The sequence below is a fragment of the Terrapene carolina genome, unplaced genomic scaffold (genome assembly GCF_002925995.2).
Source record: "Terrapene carolina triunguis isolate 2854851 unplaced genomic scaffold, T_m_triunguis-2.0 Scaffold228, whole genome shotgun sequence".
Lineage (NCBI taxonomy): Eukaryota > Metazoa > Chordata > Testudines > Emydidae > Terrapene > Terrapene triunguis.
In genome coordinates, this window is record NW_020664579.1 from 2,467,345 (window position 1) to 2,493,752 (window position 26,408).

At 41.2% G+C, this 26,408-nt stretch overlaps 1 protein-coding gene across 1 annotated transcript in view; it reads right to left on the bottom strand.

Moving 5' to 3' along the window:
- KIF13B (kinesin family member 13B) overlaps window positions 1-26,408 on the bottom strand; it is a 124,035-nt gene that overhangs the window by 45,895 nt on the left and 51,732 nt on the right. The window contains exons 19-28 of the mRNA XM_029912478.1: window positions 25,928-26,056; window positions 21,360-21,530; window positions 18,013-18,170; window positions 16,188-16,320; window positions 14,802-14,948; window positions 11,508-11,537; window positions 9,881-9,980; window positions 9,382-9,508; window positions 7,426-7,481; window positions 5,149-5,288 (exon numbers count right to left, since the gene is read on the bottom strand). Of these exons, the coding sequence (XP_029768338.1) occupies window positions 5,149-5,288; window positions 7,426-7,481; window positions 9,382-9,508; window positions 9,881-9,980; window positions 11,508-11,537; window positions 14,802-14,948; window positions 16,188-16,320; window positions 18,013-18,170; window positions 21,360-21,530; window positions 25,928-26,056 (1,191 nt within the window). The remainder of the gene's footprint in view (window positions 1-5,148; window positions 5,289-7,425; window positions 7,482-9,381; window positions 9,509-9,880; window positions 9,981-11,507; window positions 11,538-14,801; window positions 14,949-16,187; window positions 16,321-18,012; window positions 18,171-21,359; window positions 21,531-25,927; window positions 26,057-26,408) is intronic.

The following is a 26,408-nucleotide window of genomic DNA, read 5'->3' on the forward strand; positions in this document are numbered from 1 at the left end:
TCACAGATCTTGGGAGACAGACCTGTCCTCGCTTACAGACAACCCCCCAACCTAAAGCAAATACTCACCAGCAACCACACATCACTGAACAAAAACACCGACCCTGGAACCTATCCTTGTAACAAAGCCCGATGCCAACTCTGTTCACATATCTATTCAAGTGACACCATCATAGGGCCTAATCACATCAGCCATACCATCAGGGGCTCGTTCACCTGCACATCTACCAATGTGATATATGCCATCATGTGCCAGCAATGCCCCTCTGCCATGTACATTGGCCAAACCGGACAGTCTCTACGCAAAAGAATTAATGGACACAAATCTGACATCAAGAATCATAATACTCAAAAACCAGTGGGAGAACACTTTAACCTGTCTGGCCATTCTATGACAGACCTGCGGGTGGCTATCTTAAAACAGAAAAACTTCAAAAACAGACTCCAACGAGAGACTGCTGAGCTGGAATTGATATGCAAACTAGACACAATCAACTCAGGGTTAAATAGGGATTGGGAATGGCTGAGCCATTACAAACATTGAATCTATCTCCCCTTGTAACTACTCTCACACTTGCTTCTTATCAAACTGTCTGTACTTGGCTATCTTGATTATCACTTCAAAAGTTTTTTTTTTTTTTTTCTCTTACTTAATTGGCCTCTCAGAGTTGGTAAGACAACTCCCACCTGTTCATGCTCTCTGTATGTGTGTATATATATCTCCTCAATGTTTCACTCTATATGCATCCGAAGAAGTGGGTTGTAGCCCACGAAAGCTTATGCTCTAATAAATTTGTTAGTCTCTAAGGTGCCACAAGTACTCCTGTTCTTTTTCTGGTGTTGGTGTGATCCTCATCTGGTGAGTAGACCAACCAAAGCCAGACCTGTAGGCATTGTAGATGAAGTCTGGTGAATGGTGTCACATAAGTGCACAAGACCATGTGTCTAGAAGAGAAAGGCATACTTAGTCCTTGGTAATCTGTGCTATCAGATTGCTCATTAACTGAAATCTTTCTCTGGGGAGGAAAGCTCTTGCTGAAATAGAGACTGCTCTGACAAACTTTGTTGTCCGTGTGAGTGATAAAACAGACTTTTCTTTCTTTGCACAGACATCCAGCACTGCTAGAAGATGGAGCAGGAACAAAGTCGCCGATCTGACATCTTGGCTGGGGCCGCCTGCTAAGAGCCAGTTGTTAAGATACGGGAAAACTGTGTACCCTGACATCTCGTTTGGGCTGCAACCACAGAGAAGACCTTCATGAATACCCTGGGTGCTGTTGCTAGTCTTAAGGGAAGGACTATGAACTGGAAACGTTCCCGATCCACTAGAAACCAACGGAACTTTCTTGATACTAAGATGGCACTCATTTTATTGCCCCTTGTTGGAGGGGGGAGTCTGCCTCCTGTTTAAGAATCACTTCATGAGAGTGGTCCCTGAAGGGGATCAGGAAGGGGATTTGTGGGGAGGGAGAGAGAGAAACTCTATGGAATATCCTTAATGGACAAATTCTAGGACCCAATTCTCAGTCGTGATAGAGTCCCAGTTGTGGGTGAAAAGTGAGAGATGGCCCCCAAAGATAAAGTGGGTAAAGGTAGGTGGCATCAATAGCAGTGAAGGATATCAACTGAGGTGTCAAAAGTAGCCCTTAATTGGTGGCTGAGAATAGGCAGAGATTATGGTAGCTGAAAATTGATGTCTCTGAAGCCTGATGTTTATGGGGGATGTGGCTGGATGTGGGTTGTATAATGTCTGTGGAGAGGTTGGTCTTGGCCTATACATTTGCCTCTGGTGTTGTCTCCTCAGGGCTGGGGTGTAAATTCCCACGGAGTGTAGAGTTGACCGAAAGTCTTTCAGCAAGTGTAGGGACTCATCCGATCTTCATTAAACAAATTTAGCCTGTCAAAAGGCGGGACCTGTATGGCGTTCTGGACCTTCTTGGGGAGCCCTGAAGAGTGAAGCCAAGACTCATGCTTCACAACTATAACAGTGGCCAAGCCTCTGAATGCAGTATCCACTGCATCTAGAAGAAATGCCTTTGCCAACAACTTGCCTTCCTCTATCAAAGACTGAAATTGGGCTCTGTCCTCAGGGGGAAGCTTGTCCTTAACGTCAGCCAGCCTGGAGTAATTGTTAAAATCATATTTTGCTAACAAGGCCTGACAGTTCGCGGTATGAGTTGTAGGCTTGTAGGGGAAAAGATCTTTTTTCCTGCAAAACGTCCAACCTCTTTGAGCCCTTGTGAGCCGGAGTGGTCTTGGGATGTTGTAACCTTGCTCTCTTTGTGGCTGCCTGTACCACCAGGGATTTGGGTGCTGGGTGGGAGAAAAGACATACAGCTTCTTTGGCAGGGACAAAATAGTATCTCTCAGCCCTCTTAGGCATGGGGGCTCATGAGGTGGAGGTATGACAGACCACTATCGCTGGCTCCATGATAGCGCCATCTTGCTTGGATCTGCAGCCTACAAAATATCCAGAAGATTGTATTGGAAATCATGGATCTTCTCCAGTGTTATATGGAGGCCATTGGCTATCCTCTGCAGTAGCTCCTGGTATGCCTATGGTCGTCCAGCAGAGATGGTGAGGATGGAGTGACAGCTTCATTTGGAGCTAGGATGAGATTCCCATTGATGCCTGTGGATCCGAATCAGTGTCCACCTCCTCCTCATACTGTGACAGATCTGGTGGGTGCCAAGGAGAGGTGTTGTATGACTCTTGGACGGATCTGGGGTGTCTGCCACAGAGTTTCCACGGGCTCCAATAAAGCCAAAAGGAGGGATCAATCAGATGGGGGAGACCTCACAGCACTGGGTACCAGCGGTCCCTGGGGAAGTAATATCTGGGAGGATGACATCCACGTCTCCTCGACTCTCTATCAGGGCTCAGGTCTCTAGGAGATGGACTGGCTGGGGTGCCTGACTCATCTGAGTCTGAGAACTGCTCTCTCCTCATTGGTGAGGTGGACAGTATATGAGGGTGGATGCTCCTGCCCATGGGGTAGAGAGGGGATGGTTCTTGTGTCACCAAAACAGTTTTGTCCTCCTGTAAGGCAATTTTCCTCTGGAGGACTGGGCTGGAGAGAGGCTGAGGGTAAGGGAGGAATATATCCTTTGGTATCGTGTAGGTGTCTGTACGTCCTGGCATTTTGGGTATTCCAATGGTCAGAACCAGGAAATTGTAGTTGGGTTGTCCTCTGAAGGGAGGGCTGGTATCAATGAAGAGTTAGTTCCAGCACTTCTAGACGGAACCAACCGATGTCAGTCCTTGTGTTTCAAAGCCAGAGCCAGTGACAGATCCTTTTTCTTGCACATTTTGACTTCCAAAATCCTGGACCTATAGGATCCACGAACGAAGGCTCACCCAGCCTGGACAGGCTTTGGGAGGGATATCTTATGGACACCCCTGGACAGGGGCCTGTCCTTGCAACTATGAAAGTGCCCCCTACTCTTATGGGAAGCCGTGGAAGAGTCCTTGGGCTTAGAATCTGTAGACTCCGCTTCTAAGCTTATGTCGGGGGCACTGCTCATCTGATGGAGCCAATGTACAGCATGCGTGGGTGTCTCCGTGGCCTGGATCAGAGTGAGGTCTCATTGCCTTCTTCATAAGGTGTATCCTTAAGTGAAGGTTATAAGCTTCACATGGTTGTGATGGAAACGAGCAACAGATGCTGCACTTTGCCGGAATGTGCATCTTACCCAAGTAGTAGAGACAGTGTTGGTGATCAGTGCTCATGGAGAAGGAGTGAGGGCAAGAGACCGTTCTTGAACCCTGAGGCTCTGGGCATAGCCCCAGATCTCAGGGAGAGTGTCTCTGGTATGGGGAAAGAACAAGCTATACTAACTAACTAAACTACTATAAAACTATTTACAATATCGATTTACAGGCTACCAAAGAAAAGCTGGAGAAATCTGTGGACACAGGGATTCTGAGTCAGGGCATGTGATGGGCAAGAAGGAACTGGAGAGGTGTCGGTCAATACTGCCACTTATGCCCTTGGTCTGGAGCACGAGGAGAATTAATGAGCATGTGCAGGCCAACCGACATTGCTTGTTAGAATGTATGGATTCGGGCACATGCGCACCCAAGTGTCGAACACACATAGGGACCAGCACCCATAGAAGAATTGAGACTTCTTTAAAACTCAAGGCCATTTCTCTTTGAAAAAGAGCTACAAACCTCCAAGATTTCTGACTATACATTTTAAGAGGACAGGACCATTCAATCTTGCTAATTATGAAAACACTCCAGAAAGAGCAGAACTGATTACAACGCGAGTCTTTGGGAGACAAATTTCAGTATATTTCACTTAAAAACACCCATTTTTTGCTTGATAGCTGAGAAATATTTTGCCTGAACAGTGTTAAAAATATTCGTAAAATACAGAAATCCTATTAGGATTGAGGGAAAAAAAGGAATTTCCCTGCTCATAAAATAAAAATAAAATTATTGAAAGTTGATACTACGTATCTTCAAATAATCAGAAATATCACATGGCAGCACTCTCTTTGGGTTTCTTGTTTAAAGTGCATGCAGAAAATGTTTAATAATTTTAGAAGTCTGAGGAAATTCCCAGACAAAAACAACTGTGTTAAGTTGGAGTTAAAGTTTAGAGTAAGTACCAGTAATAAAAAAAAAAAAAAAAAAAAAAAGGTAGTTACAGGACTGTTGCAATTATCCCCAAACCAGGAAATTCAGAGTTAAGGTTACACAGAAAAGAAATCAAAACATGTTAAGATATGGAAATGCACAGTTAAGGCACCCAAACAACTGCAACTCCACTTTAATGTAGTTTTTTGGGGGGGGAATATAATAAAGTTCCATTCCTAGGGAACAATTTAAAAACAATCAGCCTTAAAAAGTACAAAAGCTGTATACTTGCTATGTCAGTCTAGATGCACTCCTGTGATGTCTAGGTAAGAGTTTGCCTACACATGAAAACTAATCCAGATTTAGATACGGTATGAATTAAAAACAGATTAACTCCATGTGTGAACGCTTTTATTTTAGAATAAAAGAGTGCCTTATTGTGAATTATCTTAATCCACTTTGGAAGAGGAATAGCTATTCTGGAATAACTCGCTCTGTAAACAAGCCCGGTTAAGAAGAGGTTAAAAAGAGATGAGAAGACTCCTGATCTTAAGCATTCTGGGCTGTGCTTTTGCTTACCTCACTCTCATGGTGTTTCACAATCTGCAATTCAAAGAATTCCTCTTCCTCTTCCCCAGTGAGAGTAGCATCCCATCCACCAGGTTCTGGGTCATCAAGGTTATCTTGAGAGCTAAAGTCATCCGCTAGGAGCACAGAAGACTCAAAAATGTTAAAAGAAACAAGAACTGTACTCCATTCAAAACCGCACAAGAGTAATGGCATTAATTTTTGAGTACTGGCCAAATGCCAGTTTGGACAATTATTTTCTGCCTAAGTAAAATTCCACCTTAGTTTCATTTCAATAGGGTATCCTTTACACCGTGCCTGAAACTGTTGTGTTGCATTGTACAGGGAGTGTGTTTGTGGTTTGGGAGCCTTTGGTATGAAGTGTGCTATATGAAGTCCTTCCTACCCTGGGACTTGTAGCAGTGTTTGAAATCGTTATAGACGTGGTTACAGAAAAGCAGTTACATTACCTGCATCCACAGCTAATGTGGTTACAAATTGTGTCACACCCTTGTTTAGAACTTCAGCATGGGCTATATCTAGGGCAAGGAACCTATAGCAGTTTCAGCTGGAACAATTTAAAAAACAATGTGTTCCTGTGTTGCTTGTGCTAACAGCCAACATATGTTGGAAAACTGTTCTCAAACACAATTCTGGTTGAGCTACATGTGGTCAGTCACTGAACTGTGGTTATGTTAGCAGGGCCTCAGCTTAGGTAGTCATTCTAGTACTTACCAGCGCCAATATCAAAGCACGCTTATATTTATTCAATTCTATTATATATTTGAAACAGTTTATCTCCCTCCTTCTTTACATCCCTTATCAGACACTTCTCAGCTTGTGAATTCCTTGAGTTTACTATTCATCTAGGCTGGAATTTTCAAAGAAGCCAAACAGTTATGTGCCCAACTCCCTTCGAAATCCCAGCAATTTTATTTGCATTGATTTTCAGGCTAGAAAGGACAATTATGATCATCTAATCTGACTTTCTGCATAACAAAGGCCAGATAATTTCATCCAATAATTCCTGTAGCAAGTCCCATAACTTCTAGTTGACCTAGACCATATATCTTTTAGAAAGACATCCAATGTTGATTTTAAAACTTCACATGATAGAGAATCCACTACACCCTTGGTAAGTGGTTACAATGGTTAATTCCTCTCACTGTTAAAAAAAAATAAATAAATCAGGTGCCATATTTATAGTCTTGAGTTTATCAAGCTTCAGCTTCCAGCCACTGGATCTTTTCCTACCTTTGCCAGCTAAACTAAAGAGTTCCCTACAATCATAAATCTTCCCATGTACCTACAGACCATGATTGAGTAACTTCCTAACATTCTCTCTGGCAAGCTAATAGTCTGAGCTTCTGAAGTCTCTCACTATAAGGAAGTTTTCCCAGAATCATTCTCGTAACTGTTTTCTGAACCCTTACAAAATCTGTCATTATCCTTTTTAAAGTGTGAACACCCCAACTGGAAATGGTATCACACTAATGGTCACAGCAATGCTGTATGTAGAGATAACACCACCTCTGTACTCTTATTTGATGCTTATACATCCAAGGATGATGTTAGTCCCTCTTAGCCACATCATCACACTAGCAGCTCATGTTCCACTGGTTATCCACTAGGACCTTTACGTCCTGTTCAGAGTCACTACTTTCCAGGATACAGTCCCCCATTCTGTAGGTGTGGCCTGCATTCCTTGTCCCTATATGTATGATCTTGTATCTGGATGTATTAAAAGGCAAGCGAGCCCAGTATACCAAATGATAAAGATCACTCTGCCTAACTAACCTACTCTCACTTACGATTCCAGCCATTTGTGTCATATGCAAACTTTATCAGCAATTTTTTCCCAGATCTTTGATAAAGATATTGAAGAGCACCGGCCAAGAACAGATCCCTGTGGGACTCCACTAGAATCATTCTTTTTGAATGATTATTCCGCATTTACAACTGGCTTTTATTGTTAGCTTCTAAGTTTTATTCCCTTTGTTATTTTATACCTCCCTTCTTCCTGTCTTTTCACTTATTTAAGGTCGGCAAAACATAGGGAGGATAAAAATGTATTGTTCATTCTGTATGTAATTGCTGTGTATTCTGGAGTATTAAACAATATAGTTGGATGAAATAAATGTAGTTCTAATAGTCTTTTCACATTAATAAACCTGCCACTCAAGGAATTTCTTCATTTTATTAGTTTGCTTCTTATTTCCTATAATGTTATTGGCTAGACAAAGTTTATTTCAAACGCTCTCTGTCCTCTCTTACCATTTAAGTCAAGGAAAACAACTGGAATATGGGTTTCCATACCAGGCACTGGAGTCCTAAAACATAAGATATTGACAATGGTGGCATTTAAACTGAAGCAGATTTATCCAGCACACGTACCTTATGATACAAGCCAACAGTATAATACATTCTGCACAGCTGCGATTGTAGGTCAAGCCAATGATAACCTTGGCAAATGGCTTTATTTTAATTTACTCTTGCAGATACAGAGGGACTCAAACTAAATTGGTACTTCTTTTATACTAGCTCCCTCACAATTATTACATTATTTGACCTCTGCTTTCAGAAATGTTTTCTTGCCTCTAAACTGCTAATAGCAAATTTAAAGTTTCTTTATTTACACTGACATGTACACATATTAATGCAAAAACCTCTGCATTAGTAATGCGACCGAAGGTTGGACTGTTAGTCGCGAAAAGTCAGGAAAGGCAAATATTCAGGTTCCAAAAGCAAAGTTAACTCTCCCACATTGCACAACTATTATGCTGATTGTTAAGCACCCAAAAATAAAAATAGGAATAGGAAGTCGTACATATGTGCAGCATGTCCAAATTAACACTGCGGTTTATGTTTTAACTTTTAAACTTCCTGATATGTTGTGATTTAAAGGTGCAACCTTAATGCTTTATTCTATATTATCCCTTTAATTTCCTATTTTTATAACACATTTTAGAAAGATTTTGTAAGAGGAAAAAAGTTAGTAAGTTGCTTGAATCAGCCTTTGCACATTTCCCTAGATGCACATGCATTCACAATACATTTCTTCTAAGTATGTATCTTACAACTACACTGTTTTCTGCTGTGCATGCTCAGTATGGAGTTTTCAAATATTCACAGCTTTTTAACTGGAAAGATGGCATACAAAAAGTCCTCAGTAAGGAGTGAGGACTTTCCTATGCTTCAAAAGCATTAGTTTTAACAAAGTTCAACTTAAAAACCAAACAAACAGGGTCCAGTCAGCAAGTGTGGTTAGAGGTTTTCCTCACACTCTGCACAATACACCTCTATCTCGATATAACCCTGTCCTCGGTCGCCAAAAAATCTTACCGTGTTATAGGTGAAACCACGTTATATCGAACTTGCTTTGAACCACCGGAGTGTGCAGCCCCGCCCCCCCGGAGCACTGCTTTACCACATTATATCCGAATTCGTGTTATATCGGGTCGCGTTATATCGGGGTAGAGGTGTATATCTTGTGTCCCCTTCTTCACTACCATGCTCCCTCTCCAAACAACTCAAATGCTGATCAGCTTTTCCTCCAAAGCAGAGACCAAGCACAAAAAAATTCATCCCAAGTTAGAATATAGTGGCTTAGAATAGAAACTGTTTTGCATCCTATACTGCAGTTGTTACCCACAGCTGCCATAGTATGGCAATCTCAGTCCAGTGTAATTTATTGGTTTTAATATTTAGAAAATTATGTGCAACACCTGCTGACTAAACAGACTCTATGCTTAAGCCAGAAGCATACAATGCTCCTGCAGATGGAGTTTTATTATGACGGAGCAGCTTTTTAAGTGAAGGAACTACATAACATATGAACTAATTTTTTTTTAATGCTAAGTGCAGTGGTAATAAATATTAATTTATTTTTTTTCAAAAGTCATATTTACATTTTGGTCAATAACAGTATCATTTACCCACAAAAGCTTATGCTCCAATACATCTGTTAGTCTATAAGGTGCCACAGGATTCTGTTACCTTTTACAGATCCAGACTAACACGGCTACCCCTCTGATACTTACTAAAGAGTGTTTCTGGGTTTCAGTTATTGAGACCAAGAAATTAATTCACACTAACACTCCTAATTTAACCACTTTTGTCATATGACGTACATAATCCACATGTGGTGGCGCAGAAAATGGCAGCAATCCAAGCCAGGAACAGGCTGCCCATCATTTTTATATTCACTGTGGCATATAGTAACGTTCATACCACTCTGCTGGAGCTCCAGGGATCCCACTGCCAGCAGAAGGAACCATTACAGCATTCCTTTCTTCAGTAAGGGTGAGCCTCATCTCTAACAGTTGTGCCTCCCGATCAGTATCATCTTCTGTTTTATCTGGAAAAGTAGGACAGTCAGTCAGAACGACAAGCTGCAATGGAAAAAATGCTATCTTTGTGATGCATATTGGTGGTCTCAACCCACATGTTAGTGGGCCACTGATTTTATAAAAAAAACAAACAAACAACATCATCTAGTCACCCTGCTGGCAGTTTTAATAAAAACAACTATTACTCTGTAAGTATACACAGATTTTCTCTATAGAGCTCTCTATTTGTGACTTGAGTGCATGTCAGAATACTCCCCAAACTGACGATTTCAGAGATTCAGTTGTTCCTTCCCCTGGCTACTTAATTTCACACACATTACAAAAACAAAAATACCTTCATACACCCTCACCCCTCCCACTACCAATAATGTTTCACCTACCAGGTTTGCTGTCGAGTTTTTGCAGCTGTTGATCTAGGTATTCCTGACGTTTTGTCAATACGTTCAGCCATTTCCGACGCAGTCTCTCCAAATCCCTGTCCTATGTAAATGAAGCAAGTTGTGTAAGTCCTGATCCAACAAAACCAATGTTTCCCATTTGTAAACATATGTAGCTTTCAATCCATCTGTTCATACTTTTTATTTTTGGCCACTGTTCCCCCTGAATTAGTGCCTTGGGGACTATAGAAATGAGATATGGAAGAGATCTCCATTAAGTCATCTAGTCTACCCATTATTCTCCTTTATTACAGGATTGTTCCTCACATTCAGTCACATCCACTGCCCCATCCTTGCAAGTCTTGACTTGATCTGGCAAGTCTCTCTCTCCAGTTATCTTATATTCCCTACTACTCATTTAGGCAACATAAATGTGGAAATAGGAAATTTACAGGATTTAGACTGTCCCACAGCCTCACTTTATTGTTAACACTAATACTGTGACAGGGCCTGGAAAGTACAATCAGGATTAGAGCCCCCATCTGTGCTAAGTACTTTGCAAACACATAGTAAGAACCAGTCCTTGTCTTACAGAGTTTCAAGTCTAAGGATCCAATCCTGAATTATGGGTGGACTGCTGTATAGATGATAATGCCGGATTGGGGCCATGCTATTTTTGGTAAAATATTGTTCCTGACATACATGTGAATTCCCCCTTGCCTAATCTGATCCTATTATTCCTCATTGTACCACCCCCCTAAGACTTCCCTAAACATTCCTTCTCCTTTGTTAGGCATTTAATCAATCAAGAGAAAAGGATTGAAGCAAACCGTAACCTGCGTGGTTTTGAACACCTATAGTCTTGTAGAAATGCACCTAGAACCCTCTCCAGCCCGCCAAAGACCAAATTAAACACAGGATCTATCCTTATATGCTTATACTACTGGTAACAGCAACAATGAGCATGAGGTGTTTTTTGCCTACTTCTGTGTACTTTTCATGACAATGTATCACAAATATTATGCCACACCAACAACTCTGTGAAGTTAAAAAAAAAATCCCCATTTTCGGGGGGTGGGGTGGGGTTGATGGTCAAAACAGAGGTTAAATTCCTAGCCCAAAGTCACAGTGAGTTGTGGTCCTAGGAATAGAATCCCTGTCCTGACTAGTAGGCCCGTTTTGTTCACTAGCCAATATTTTATTCCCAGGTCCAATATAAACCATGTTCATAACATAAAATAGTGTGAATCATTTTGCTTCTACGCATCTTAAACATTATACCTATGACTGCTCTGAGCACAGCCAATCCTAATCCACAGGCTGTAGATACAGAGAGGAAGCATGTCAGAGAGTAGAGAAGATAAGAGGAACTATGCCTTGTTCAGGAAACATACATTAATGTGTCCCATTCTTTCAGAGAGAAAAATGCCTCTTAATTCTGGGTCAGATATTATATAGTCTAAAAATTTGTGTAAGATTTTACAGTCTTCAGGACAGCAACTGTTAAGATATTCATGCCTCATACAGTGGGATGTACAATGTTGATGTCTATCTAATATTGAAAATTAGACCAGGCAATCTGATCTACAAATATTTATATTTGAAGATAGATAAATGTTGCTCTATTTACCTGATAACTGTCCATATCATCCTCTCCTTCCTAGGCAAAAAAAAAAAAAATCTAAGTCATTCATAAACACTTTTATACTAGAAAATACATTAAGTGCAAAAGCAGTATTTATGGTTAAAATATTACCAGCTGTATGTGTAATTCTGATTAAAATGTCTAGCAATGTAGTACACTGGGGATAGATACTGGTACACGAGCTTCACAGTATTAATAGTGGATAGCAGTGCCACTTGTACCCACTACTTATTTTTCCTTTATAAATCTTGTTTGGAAGGGTATTGTAATTGAAGATTTATATCGCTTAGTATAAACAACTGGAATGTATTTTCATAGTTTACATAGCAATTAAAGGAAAACTCCAGTAATAAAGGATTCTAACCACTACATCTAATTGCTAAGAAGTGACTGCCAAAACATTTGAGTGGTTTAAATAAGAAGGAATAATTATAGTGAAAAGGCACTTGCAATCTATCCATTCTGATGGATACATGATAGGACTAGAGAAAGAACCTACTGTCTTATTAGTAAGAGGCAGGAATTGTTATAGCAAGCATGGGAAACCAAAGTTTGACAAAAGATTAGTTTTAAGGCAAGCCATTTAGTGGGGGAAAATGTTAACATATTAAACCCATTCTTAAACCAAAAGTTAAAACAAAAGTCACATTAGCGGTCACCACACAAAAGCTCTGACACCTTGATTTTCAGTCCTTTCTGATGGGACACAGAACCTTTCATCAAAATGACCTACATCAAACTGGGCCCCTTGCTAGAAAGTATCATCACGATGGCAATCAGGAGTGAGACACAAAGCACCATTCACTGAATGAAGAAAAAGCAAAAAGCAAAGGATTTCCAAAAATTTTTTGGAAATTCATTCCTATACTCACAGTCTCATTGAGTAAATATTTATCTAGCTACTTAAAGGATAAAGGGGAACTCCCGTGATGAGTTAAGTAACAAAAGCAAATTTTAGGTAAGTGAAAGTTAAAATTAAAAAGGCATACATTTTCTTAGTTTCAAGGTCTTTGGAAAATTTGATACACATGAAAGATAAATAAATTAGAGTTGCAGATATGCAGAACAAGAACCCAGAGGTTCAAAGTAGATGGTTATGTCACTTTAATAAAAAAGGTTATTTAATTTTGTGGATTATAGCTTTCAAAAAAATTGTAAAATGAAAAGCCTTAAGGCCTGGTCACAGGATGGAGTGGCCTTTTAAGGGAGTTGGGCTCAGTCCACCTCTGCCTTGTTAGCTGCCTCCCCAGTTTTGAGCTTTGAGATAGATTTGGGAGCCTGCTCAGTTTAGTTATGGAACGAAGATGTGAAAGAAGACTCTCCTTCAATAAAGTTTAGCCAAAGCATTAAGTCAACCAACATTGCTGGGAGCTGGAGGACCACTGTGAAGAGACATTCAACCAAGGTGGGGAAACTGAGGCAGCTGCTATGTCACAAGCCCATTCATTCATTCCCATCCACACTGAACTTCCAACTGATGACAAGGGGCGTTAGGGTGATTTTAAAATGCAAAAGCAACATATATCTCTGCTCTCCTAAACCTAAAAATAAATAACTGAAGTTTTGCTCCTTTAATTTTAAACTTTTCCAAAATCACATTAGCCATTATTTAAGTACAATCCCCATTGATACATTATAATTTCTTATGCCCATCGCTGTTGTATCCAACTGTCTTCCAAGTAAAATCAATTACCAAAAACAAAGCTCCTAGCAGACTTCATGGAGAGTCTGGCTTTTCTACCTTTTTGGGGTGTATAAACACTCTTCTTGAAAAGGGGTTATGTTTTTATTCATTTAGTAGGGTTTTTTTTTAAAATAAAGAGGAGGAAGAGGGTAAAGCAAAAGTGTGTGTTAGTATTGCAAGTCTCATTCTTCTTATGGTGGAAGTCCTTTTAATAGAATCATAGAATATCAGGGTTGGAAGGGACCTCAGGAGGTCATCTAGTCCAACCCCCTGCTCAAAGCAGGACCAATTCCCAACTAAATCATCCCAGCCAGGGCTTTGTCAAGACAGGCCTTAAAAACCTCAAAGGAAGGAGATTCCACCACCTCCCTAGGTAAACCATTCCAGTGCTTCACCACCCTCCTAGTGAAAAAGTTTTTCCTTATATCCAACCTAAACCTCCCCCCACTGCAACTTGAGACCATTGCTCCTTGTTCTGTCATCAGGTACCACTGAGAACAGTCTAGATCCATCCTCTTTGGAACCCACCTTCAGGTAGTTGAAGGCTGCTATCAAATCCCCTCTCATTCTTCTCTTCTGCAGACTAAATAATCCCAGTTCCCTCAGCCTCTCCTCATAAGTCATGTGCTCCAGCCCCCTAATCATTTTTGTTGCCCTCCTCTGGACTCTCCAATATTTCCACATCCTTCTTGTAGTGTGGGGCCCAAAACTGGACACAGCACTCCAGATGAGTCCTCACCAATGTCGAATAGAGGGAATGATCACGTTCCTTGATATGCTGGCAATGCTCCTACTTATACAGCCCAAAATGCTATTAGCTTTCTTGGCAACAAGGGCACACTGTTGACGTATATCCAGCTTCTTGTCCACTGTAACCCCTAGGTCCTTTTCTGCAGGACTGCTGCATAGCCACTTGGTCCCTAGTCTGTAGCAGTGCATGAGATTCTTCCATCCTAAGTGCAGGACTCTGCACTTGTCCTTGTTGAATCTCATCAGATTTCTTTTAGCCCAATCCTCTAATTTGTCTAGGTCCCTCTGTATCCTAACCCTACCCTCCAGCGTATTTACCACTCCTCCCAGTTTAGTGTCATCTGCAAACTTGCTGAGGGTACAATCCACGCCATCCTCCAGATCATTAATGAAGATATTGAACAAAACCGGCCCCAGGACCGACCCTTGGGGCACTCCGCTTGATACCGGCTGCCAACTAGACATGGAGCCATTGATCACTACCCGTTGAGCCTGATGATCTAGCCAGCTTTCTATCCACCTTATAGTCCATTCATCCAGCCCATATTTCTTTAACTTGCTGGCAAGAATACTGAGGAAAGATTTTTTTGGTAGCATTTCCTAGAGAAAATCAGAATCTGGATTTACCCACCCATAGCTCAATATGTTCACTGAAAGAGTATTGTCAAAATAGTGTTTAGAAGTCACTGTTTCACATAGAGTAGGGTAATTTACAGCCAGTGGACTTGCTCCAGAAGTGAATTTGTCCCAAAAGAGCTTTCCACAGCTTTCCAGGTGCATCCGCAAGCCTCTGAATTATCATTTTTAATTCCTGCTAAAGATCTTTTAATGAGACAGGATCTTACCTGATGAGTCTCATGAACTTTTTGTGACTTGACATGCCTTATTTGAACACAGCCAACTCCAACAGATAGTAGGGCTTCTTCCATTAGAGGCAAGGTCCCAGATTCCTGCACCGACTTCACTTCGGCCTGGATTCGCCGTGACTGCCCCTTCACAAGGGAACAATTTGAAGAACTAAAAGTCTTGAATGGTGAAAACTTAGTGACAGAGAGACCTCTACTGGTGGTGGCTTTATATATAGTCAATTTGAATCTGGTGATTGTTCACTACATAGAAAGTGGTACTGCAAGCTCTCATGTGAGACATGACATTGGTTAGGTAGAACTACCACTCTGCTGCAAGGTCTAAATCCACAAGAAAGTGTGGGACATTCGGTGAGCCCACAATTTGCTTTTGATGAAAGCTTTTCAAAGGTTTAAAAAAAATACTCAAAAACACTGAAAATAGGATTCCTCCCCCCCATCTGTTTTGACTTTGTACACTTGAGGGGAGAGAATGTAATTTAGCAAATGTTACTGAAGCTGAAATTAACTTTTTGTGGGACTGGATTCCCTGATTGTAAACCCTCACCACTGATGTCAGCACAGCTCTAGGAACAGTGTTTGCTAGCTGCTGCTGCTGTACAGTCAGCAGAATAGGAAATCATAGTAGTTTGGGAGTTCAGGGAGGAACAGTGTGTATTTAACAAATATTAATTTTATAGAGTTCTCTGACCAGTGGACTATATTTTAAAATATTAAATGTGCAGGAACCAGAGAGCGGGAGAGTAGCTGGCTAAGAGGATTAGTAATAAGATAATGGGAACTTTAGCATCGGGTTTTCGATCAAGTTCTGCCTGGGTTGATAGTAACTAAAAGTTGTTTTCTGATGGCTGTTCTATATCCTGTGTGAGAGGAGTTTGATTTGAGAATTTGGTCCAGTCCAGCTTCCAGGTATCCATATCTTTAAAAAAATATCCTGTCAACTGGTTCCTCAGTTGACAGTCTCAGCACAGTGGCCAAAACACGAAGTAGACGATTGAGAATGACCTATCCTCCAGCATCTGTGGTCTCCTCCAGGTAAGGGCTGAAACACAGTGGCAGAGCAGTGTGGAGATAGCTTCCGCTGCTGTTACCCACACTCTGCCTGTTTGATGGGTAATAGAGGACCTCAGTCTGCTAAGGGTCTCTAAATACCTACACAAAATATAGAAGGTATCCAATGCATTTCCCTCTAGACTGTAACTGCTTTAAAGCTGATCGAATACTGGGCCTAAGTTTGATGGTTCCTTTGACATAAGCCCACTATTAAAACTCTATGAACCAGTACAACATACAAGATTCCCTGCTTTCTTCAGAATGTTAAAGCCGGCCTCTTTTCACAGGTGACTCCTGCAGCTGCCATCTTACCTGTCTGAGCTGAAAGATGCCACCAGTGTTTACGTCCTTGGCGGGAATCACCTCAACTGGACAGTACTCCCCATTCTCATTAAGTTCCAGAATCTGAACCCAGAGCTCCACTTTTCGGGTTACCTCACTCCATCTGGAAAACATACCAAATACCATTTCACAATTTACATTTTTTCCCCTTCTCTCTCGCTCTTTTTTTTTTTTTTTTTAATTGCTGAGCCAAGCTACATGACTGCTCAGTATTTGCAAAGATCACAGGCAGGGGAAGGGGAGATACTTTTCAAGTGTCATTTATGCCTGGAAAAGATTTTTAGTTACCCATTGCTACTTCTGAGCTAACAACTAGCGATGGCACTTTGGCCTAAAACTTTTGTAGACACAAGACCTCTTCATACTGGTTTCATATCAGAATGAGTGCCAATTAGACATTGAGGTCAAATTCTGTTCTCTCTTATACCCATCCAATCCCACTGACTTCAGTGCAGTTGAACCAGCATTACCGAGGGCAGAATTAAGGTTATTCTGGTTTCATGTGGCCCCCTATCCTGACTTTCTCCATCACTACCATCCTCTCTTCCTTCAAGTTTACCCCTACAATGCACTTCTTCCACAAAGCCTATAAAATTAGTCCTCCCATCTTTGAAAACCCTTCACTGAAAAGAACAAACTTATTCTGCAAGATCCATGTGTGACACTGGCAGACCAGGTGCCAGCTCTTGCCACGGCTCTAGACCTCAGCCCAGCACTGACAAATTCATTGCTGGAAACCATTTTGTTTCACCTGTGTGTTAGTAAAGATGGATACTGGATTTATAACAATGTGTTTAGACCAATGGTTCTCAACTCGTGGGTCACTTACAGCCCAATCAGCATACAGGTGACATCCCTCAGGGCCATACAGATAGTATATATAGTGTGGATGCGGCCCACATAACACACAGAGAGCAGCATATGTGGCCCACAGTGGTAAATAGGTTGAGAACCACTGGTTTAGACTTTATGAAATGAAATGCTTGGAAACTGCAGCATACATTAATCTCACTTATAATTTCTTTATCACATGCTATAAGGTAATATTTAAGTTTTTGCTTTGTAACTAAAAAACGTTTGCTCTGAAACTGTGAACCTAGTTAGGAGGGATGGTCTCTTGTCCATCAAGAACATCTATCAAAACTAAATGGGCCAGCTTACAAAGACTTTGTTAATTGCCCCATTAAAAATCAAGAACAGGGCAATGTGCAAAAGGGCTCGTCCCATCAGCTTGAATTTTGGAAGTAGGAAATTTTGTAACACGCTTGTCAATTCTCCCTTCTCCTTATTTTTCCCAGTGTTTGTTACCTTCCCATGTCATGTCTTAACTTACAGTCCTATTCTGTTGCCACTAAAGTCAATGGCAAAACCACAATTGTCTCCAGTGAAAGCGTGAGCAGGTCCTTAGATTGTAAACCCTTCCTGGCATGGACTGATCGCCAATACATCGTTACGTAACCAAAGAAATTCTCCCGTCCATTGATTTCAGAGTTACAGTTAAATCAGCCCCACTATCTTTTGTTTCTTTGCAAAGAACCCATACACACATTTATGGTGTTGCCTAAATAATATGACATCATCCAGTCTTATTCTTCAGGTTTTTCTTCATTACTAACCCGTGTAGTGGTTTTGCAATGAGCACAGAGGGTTACAAAGACCCAAACATCAGATTCATTTTTACTTAACCCAGGATTTGACTGCTGGTCTCTAACCCACTCTACAATCCAGAAAAATATACTGTGCCTGGGAGGCTGGATTTTAAACTGTGTGGGAGGAGTTTGCTGCCTGCAGTTACCTGTCACGAAGGCTTCGGGTTTTGGCTTGAATTATTCCCAAATCCCACACGGCTGAGTTTTTGCGAGGATCACTTTGCTTGTGCCCGTACACTTCAATTGCCAAAGCCCCTTCGTAAAGATGCTCCATGAAGTCTTCAGAAATATTTACAGAAAACTCCTATGTGGAAATGACAAAACTAGTTAAACATTAAAAAGAATAAGTTGTTAACGATTGTGATAATTGGACCTACAAATTTACCCTAATTGTGAGCTCAACTGTGAAAAGTGAGTGAAAGTTCACAAAACATCACAATAACCTTCAACAATAAATGCTGATGGGAAAAGGTGCATAAGGGCAACAGAAACACGGCATTAGTCCAAACAAAAAGGCCTACTGATATAAATCAAGGACCATGGTAAGGTCCTGACTTGTAAGCAAGAAAAGTGTGCAACCAGACGTCAACAGACCAAAACTGTTGCGTCAGAAATTAGGCCCAATTGGGGAACAATGAGAATGAGGGGATAGGCTGTTCCACCCATCAGTCCCTTAGGGTCCTCAAAAAGAGGCTAGAAGGAAAAGCTAGCTACTGCAATGCTGGGTGACTGGAAGAGAAGAGAAGAGAAGAGAAGAGAAGAGAAGAGAAGAGAAGGGGAAGGAGCAAACTTCATCATCATAACTGCTGCCCACTCTGTTTCCTGGGACCCTAGGGTTCAGAGTGACACCACTGTGCCTTGATCATCCTAATCCTGAAAGATGTCTTGACCAGTCTGGGTCAGAGAGAGGGCCCCAGATGACACTGCCATACCCGCCAGGTCCAGCTACATCCCAAACGCCACATGGGATATGAGATTTTGTCTCCTCCCTCTCCCCCACAATGTATTCTTTTTCTTCTCTACCTTATTACTTCTCTTTCCTCTCTCTTTCTTTTTTTCTTCTGTCTAATAAGAGTCTGTCTTAGCCTGCCAAGACTGCATACTTTGCCGTAAGCCTGTTACCAGAAGGGCAGCTAAATGCAATGCCCTAAATAGCCCAGGCTGATACATGATTGCCAGGTCTCAGAGTGGCTGATAAGATCGTGTGCTGTGCCTATGTTTTTCCACCAGAGAGGTTGCAAGTGAGGAAGAAGTTGCATTTTCTATCTTTGCTGTTCTTTTCTTTCTCCTTGTGTGTGTCTGCTGTCTTGTTGCATCTTTTAGGAAACAGGATTGGATTTTAACAGCAATGACATCTCAACTAACTTCTCTTTTCCCTGAAAAGGACAGTTACCAACTAAGAGACTTATCAGACATGGTGGGGGTTATTTGAGAACTCTCTCCAACTAAAGGGACAGTGAACAAGAGATGTTAAGATGAAAGCCTTATTTAATATTTAACATTTCAAATGCTTTAACTATTTTCCCTTCCACCCCCCCACTGTACCTTCAATAAAAGGTTAAAAGGATTTTTAATTGTATGTTTGCCAAGGTATTAAGTAGGCTGAGGTCTCTGAATACCAAACCCCAAAACTCGTTTAAAACTGTTTACTGTTGGACAGTTACAGGGACATGTTCACACCTTTAACTCTTTAGGCCCCTATATTCCTTCTAAATTAATAACCCCCCATTCTACACACACTTTTGGAGGGGACTCTCGATCAGACAAGCTACATAATCCCATTCATCCAAGTCTATTATTTCATTGACTGCTTTTTTGCATAAATCAAAGGCTTTTGACACTGGCATTTAAGGTTCTCCACTCAGAAGCACTAGGCTGATGTCTCCTGATTTCTGTACCTACTTCTACCTGCAAATTGCATTCAGTTTCTGCATATGGTAAAAATGAACACTTGGCACTTCTCTAGTGCTTTCCCTGGTCAAACTATTTGTATTACAGTAGCACCTAGGGAGGCACCTAGAACCTACAGAAGAGGTTGGAGCCTATTGTACTAGATGCTACACGTACATGTAGTAAAACAGTCCCTGACCCCAAGAGCTTAAAATCTAAATTAATAAAGACAAAGAAGGTGTGAGAAAGGAAGCGTTATTACCCCTATTTTTCAGATGCAGAAGTCAGGCAGAGAAATTATCTGACTTGCCCAACGGTTTTCAACCCGCGGCCTGCATGCGGCCCACTTAGCACACAGCTGTGGCCCAGCTGTGTGCTAAAGGCTGCCAAGGCCTGTGCAGCGGGGTCAGGGTTGCCGGCCGGCCCCGCATGGCGAGGGTCCGGGGTTGCCGGCTGGCCCTTCGTTCCTGGCCCTACTCTGTGGAGGGGTCTCTGGACAGGAGGTGCTGGGCATAGGGGTCTGGGGCGGAGGACAGGGGGGTTGGGAAGGCGCACTGTGGTTCTCAACCTGCGGCCCAGGTAACACATTAATGCGGCCCACAATGGTAAACAGGTTGAGAACCACTTGCCCAAAGTGATGGGGGAGTCCGTGACAGAGCTGAGAATTGAACCCAAATCCCAGTCCAGTGCCGTAAACCAAAAGAGCATCCTTCCTCAAAGCGCTTTACAAACGTTAACCAGTCCTCACAAAATCCTTCCATGTTACAGATATGGAAACTAAGAGAAGTTAAGTAACTTGCCCAGTGCCACAGTAAATCAGTGGAAGGGCCAGGATGGGAATTCAAGAGACTCTGCTCACAGGCCTGAACTGATTCCAGACAGGTAAACTCAAACACACAGACTTTCAGACATTAAGGCCAGAAGAGACCATCATAATCATCTAGTCTGACCTCTTGCACATCTCTCATACAGTCTCTTCTATTTTCCTTTATTAGTAGTTCATTTTATTGTTCTATGTGATGTTTTTGGTAAACGGTGCTTATAAAAACAGCTTGCAAGTGAAAGACTACAAATTCAGTGACTATATTAAGTTACTATAAATGACCATACAGTATAATCTCAGAGTTACGAACTAACCGATCTGTCACACACCTCATTTGGAACCATAAGTATGCAATCAGGCAGCAGCAGAGAGAAAAAAAAGCAAATACAGTCCAGTACTGAGTTAAAAGTAAAGTACTAAAAAAATAAAGGGAAAGTCTAAAAAAAGATCTGACAAGGTAAAGAAACTGTTTTTGTGCTTGTTTCACTTAAATTAAGATGGTAAAAAGCAGCATTTTTCTTCTGCATAATAAAGTTTCAAAGCTGTATTAAAGTCAATGTTCAGCTGTAACCTTTTGAAAGAACAACCCTAATGTTTTGTTCAGAATTACGAACATTTCAGAGTTACAAACAACCTCTATTCCTGAGGTATTCGTAACTGGGAGGTTCTACTGTAATGATACTAAGTTTAGTAAAGAAACTGAGTAGGCCAGTGGCAGACTAATTTAACTATCTTGCCTTGCCAGTCTGCAAGTGCAATCCTAAATAAAACAAAAATTACATTGCAGTGATCGAAGACAACCATGCACTGTGGCTCCTTGCTGATGGGGGATAAAGAGGGGTCCACCTCAGGGGCAACCGTAACTGGCTCCAGTTGATCCCAGAAAGTGTATTTGCAGAACACAAAGTTGGAAAGATGCTGAGGCAAACCGGTAGCCTGAAGTATTTTAATCTAGAGGAAGGAAAAAGCAGAGAAAAGCACGTTTTAAATCAGTAAACAATTTTAATTGAAACAGTCAAGCATAACACAAAAGAAAGCCAGTTTGTTAAAAGAACATCTTCTTGCTCAACTGAGAGGCTAAAAATTATTAAACAGTTACTTTGACACAAAAGTCTTGACAAAAGAAGACTTGTCTGCCTTGAAATATTTGCAGAAAAAATGCTTTGGCTGAACTAGCTGGAAGTCACCACTAGGTGTCATTGAACAACTGACTTTTGGGAGTAAAAAAGAATGCTATGGGTTTTCTGAAAACTTCCTTTGTTCTACAAACATCCTGTTAAAGTAATTCTTGTTCTATTTGTAGTTGTAGGTGCTAGAACTGGGGGTGCAGCAGCACCCTCAGTTCTAGCACCTATACCTACAAATAGGACAAGAATTACTTTAACAGGATGTTTGTAGAACAAAGGAAGTTTTCAGAAAACCCATAGCATTCTTTTGGCTTGAAATGGTTTCCATTATATACGTTTTACAGTTTGGTTCAATGGCTCTCAGCCCCCCCACAATACGAATTGTTCCAGCATAACTGCTTGTAGGATGCTAGGAACAGCATAAAGTGAAAAGCCATGCCCACCCAAGAACTCATATACTCATAGGACTGGAAGGGACCTTGAGAGGTCATCTAGTCCACTCCCCTGCACTCAAGGCAGGACTAAATATTATCTAGACCAGTGGTTCCCAAACTTTAACAATCCGCAAACCCCTTTCACTAAAATGTCAAGTCTCGTGAACCCCTTCCTAAAAATGAATATTTCCAGGGATTTTATAAAAGCAGTGATCTTGGAAATATAAAATTTGTTTTTATGACACGCTTATTACACACTATTATTATTTATCGTTACAGTATTTTTATTACATTATGAAAACGGCAACACTTCCAAGATCTCACTTTTGTAGCTTGTATCACTTTTGATTAAGTCTGTTACAAGACAAGGCTCCTATCAGAGGCGCCAGTAGAAAAAAGGGGCGGGGGGCAAAGCCCCTGCGCACCCCGGGGGGCACTCCCGAAAAAGTGAGGGGGCCCGTGGGGACTGATGGAAAAAAAGGGGAGGGACCCGCAGGGGCAGCACGTGACCTTCGTCGCCCCCCTGTACTGGCACTTCTGGCTCCTATGTTTCATCAAGGAGTATCAGATGTGAAACAGCATGAAGGTATTTAAGAAGCCAACTCAAAGAGTACCTTCTACACAAGCATTCAGGTCTTGAGCAGTCCAGGCAAACAATGCACGTTACAACAAAGCTTAAACTTGTTCTTCATAATAATTCAAAAACAACACTAGCAGCCTATTTAATAATAAAAACAGCAAAAAAATATCCACCTCCCTTTCTATTTCGTATAAGGAGTCTTGAAGTTTAAATCTCCTCAGTGGGATAGATATGCTTGCTTTGATCTGCTTAGCTCTTGGAAGTCCCCAAGGCTCTGGGCTGCTAGCCCCATGCTGCCCGGAGTCCCTATGGACAGTCCTGTCTGCCATTAGGGAATTTTTTCCCCCGAGAACCCCCTGTAACATTTAGTGAACCCCAGTTTGGGAACCACTGATCTAGACCATCCCTGTCAGGTGTTTGTCTAACCTGCCCTTAAAAATCTCTAATGACTGAGATTCCACAACCTCCCCAGGCAATTTATTCCAGTGCTTAACTACTCTGACAGTCAGGAAGTTTTTCCTAGTGTCCAGCCTATACCGCCCTGGCTGCAATTTAAGACCATTGCTTCTTGACCTATCATCAGAGGTTAAGGAGAACAATTTTTCCCCTTCCTCCTTGTAATAACCTTTTATGTACTTGAAAACTGTTATGATGTCCCCTCTCAGTCTTCTCTTCTCCAGCGGACGAATTACTTCTTGTGCCTTGCTTACAACATGCTTGCTAATATATCCCAGAATGAGGTTTGTTTTTTTGCAATAGTGTTACACTGTTAACTCATATTTAGCTTGTGATCTACTATGAGCCCCAGATCCCTTTCTGTAGTACTCCTTCCTAGGCAGTCATTTCCTATTTTGTAGGTGTGCACTGATTAGTCTTTCCTAAGTGGAGTACTTTGCATTTGTCCTTATTGAATTTCATCCTATTTACTTCAGACCATTTCTCCAGTTTGTCCAGATCATTTTGAATTATAATCCTATCCTCCAAAGCACTTGCAACCCCTCCCAGCTTGGTACTGCCCGCAAACTTTATAAGTGTACTCTCTATGCCATTATCTAAATCATTGATGAAGATATTGAACAAAACAGAACTGATCCCTGAGGGATCCCACTCGTTATGCACTTCCAGCATGACTGTGAACCAGTGATAACTACTCTCTGGGAAGGGTTTTCCAACCAGTTTTGCACCCTCCTTATAGTAGCCCCACCTAGGTTGTATTTTACTAGTTTGTTTATGAGAAGGCCATGTGAGACAGTACCAAAAGCCTTACTAAAGTCAAGATATACCACATCTACAGCTTCTCCTCTATGCACGAGGCTTATTACCCTGTCAAAGAAAGCTATCAAGTTGGTTTGATTGTTCTTGACAAATCCATGTTCACTCTTACTTATCACCTTATTATCCTCCAGGTATTTGCAAATTGATTGCTTAATTATTTGCTCCCTTATCTTTCCGGGTACTGAAGTTAAGCTGACTGGTCTGTAATTCCCCGGGTTGTCCTTATTCCCCTTTTTATAGATGGGCACTATATTTACCCTTTTCCCGTCCTCTGGAATCTCCCCATCTTCCATGACTTTTCAAAGATAATCGCTAAGGGCTCAAATACCTCCCTCAGTCAGCTCCTTAAGTATTCTAAGATGTATTTCATCCCATCCTGGTGATTTGAAGATATCTAAATTGACTAAATCATTGTTAACTTTTTCTTTCCCTATTTTAGCCTCTGATCCTACCTCACTTTCACTGGCATTCACTATGTTAGATGTCCAACTGCTACTAACCTTCTTGGTGAAAACTGAAACAAAAAAGTCATTTAACACTTCTGCCATTTCCATATTTTCTGTTATTGTTTTTCCTTCTTCACTACCTAATGGGCCTACTCTGTCCTTGGTCTTCCTCTTGCTTCTAATGTATTTGTAGAATGTTTTCTTGTTACCCTTTATGTCTCTAGCTAGTTTAGTCTCATTTTGTGCCTTAGCCTTTCTAATTTTGTCCCTACAAACTTGTGTTATTTGTTTATATTCATTCTTTGTAATTTGACCTAGTTTCTACTTTTTGTAGGGTTCCTTTTTTAGTTTCAGATCATTGAAGATCTCCTGGTTGAGCCAGGGTGGTCTCTTGCCATACTTTCTTTTTTTCCTACGCAGTGGGATAGTTTGCTCTTGTGCCTTTAATAATGTCTCTCTGAAAAACTGCCATCTCTCTTGAACTGTTTTGCATGTTTTACCAAGGCGCAGCGGAACCTTAACTTCAAATTCATATTCTGTTCTAAATGTACAATCCATTATTTTAAACAGGTTGTAATATTTTGTGAAGTAACTTTCCCTTTTTACTAGTAGAACTAGGTTCAACTGAATTAGGATTTTCTAGATAATTGTAGCTTCCTAATTTCTGGATCATGTAATTTGCGTGTATCGTGACACGCTAGTGTGGCCACCAGTGCCTTTCATTTGCACACAGACACCATTTAGAGCTGTTGCACACTTAGCTCCCTCTTCTGGGCATCCACCATGCTTTCCCTCCCATCCCACCTCGACTATGCACAAGAGAACAGGTTCCCCCCCCCTTCCCATATATACATGAGAGAGACCAGGGTTATTTGACTCAAAATCTTTTTTTTAGTTGAATATAAGAATAAGACTACACATTTGGTTTTATTAGGGCCCCAAATAAGGCTGATAAAAATGTTCGAGGGTAAATCTTAGTTTTTTTGTTTTCATTTTTAATAAATGCCACAGGGACCAGAAAAATGCCATTATGGGACCAAAGGATCACAAGATTCAGACTTCTTGCATTATTTCCACCATTCAGAAAATGAAATTCTTTGAGAGGAGACACAACAGAGATATTTCAGGGCCAATTTTGAACCCCAGGGCATTAAGTAAGCTCATGAAAAATACAACCAGCGTACTAGACTGCACACATCACTGAGCATTCATAGCTATTTGTTTTCTTTAAATCTTGAAACACCAAGATTCTTTCAAACAGGCTGTATAAACTGAACAATTCACATGGTAGGATAATGATAGTATAACTGAACATAGGTGGTAAACAAAAGAATATACAGTGTAATTTATCACCAACATGGAAGCTAATGCACCACAAACATTTAATCACGTTTTTTACACTTGGGTAGTAAGTAACAGAAAGGAAGAAGTTGGCTCAATATTGAGGATGTGATAATAGCTTTTATTGAATGCATCTAGAACTCACCATGCAAACTAGTTTGTTCTCCTGTATGTCGTTCTCTCTCGAACAGTCTGTGCTATCATCACCTCCTACGATTCTCTCCCCAATCGCTCCACTCACTCGCACCACTTCAACATGAAGACGACCTGACACCTAATGAAAAAGGGTGGGTGGGAAAGATTATCAGGTGCCACCAGACAATGGTTTCTAACCTTTTCAGGTAGCTATGCTAGTGCACTGCTATGTTATGAGCATACCTAATCTGTCATCATGGGACCTCTTCCTCCCTCCTCCGCTTCCCTTCTATTGTTTTGTCCCATTCACTTATCTTGTTTTAGATCGCAAGCTCTTTGGGGAAAGGACAGTCTTCCTATGAGCTTGTACAGAACCTACCACAGTGGAGCCTCAATCCCAATTGGGACCTCTGAGCATTACCATTAGCAAGGCATTACTTTGACTGTACCCAATTGCCTCCCATTCATTTATGACTGCTCTACCTGGATCT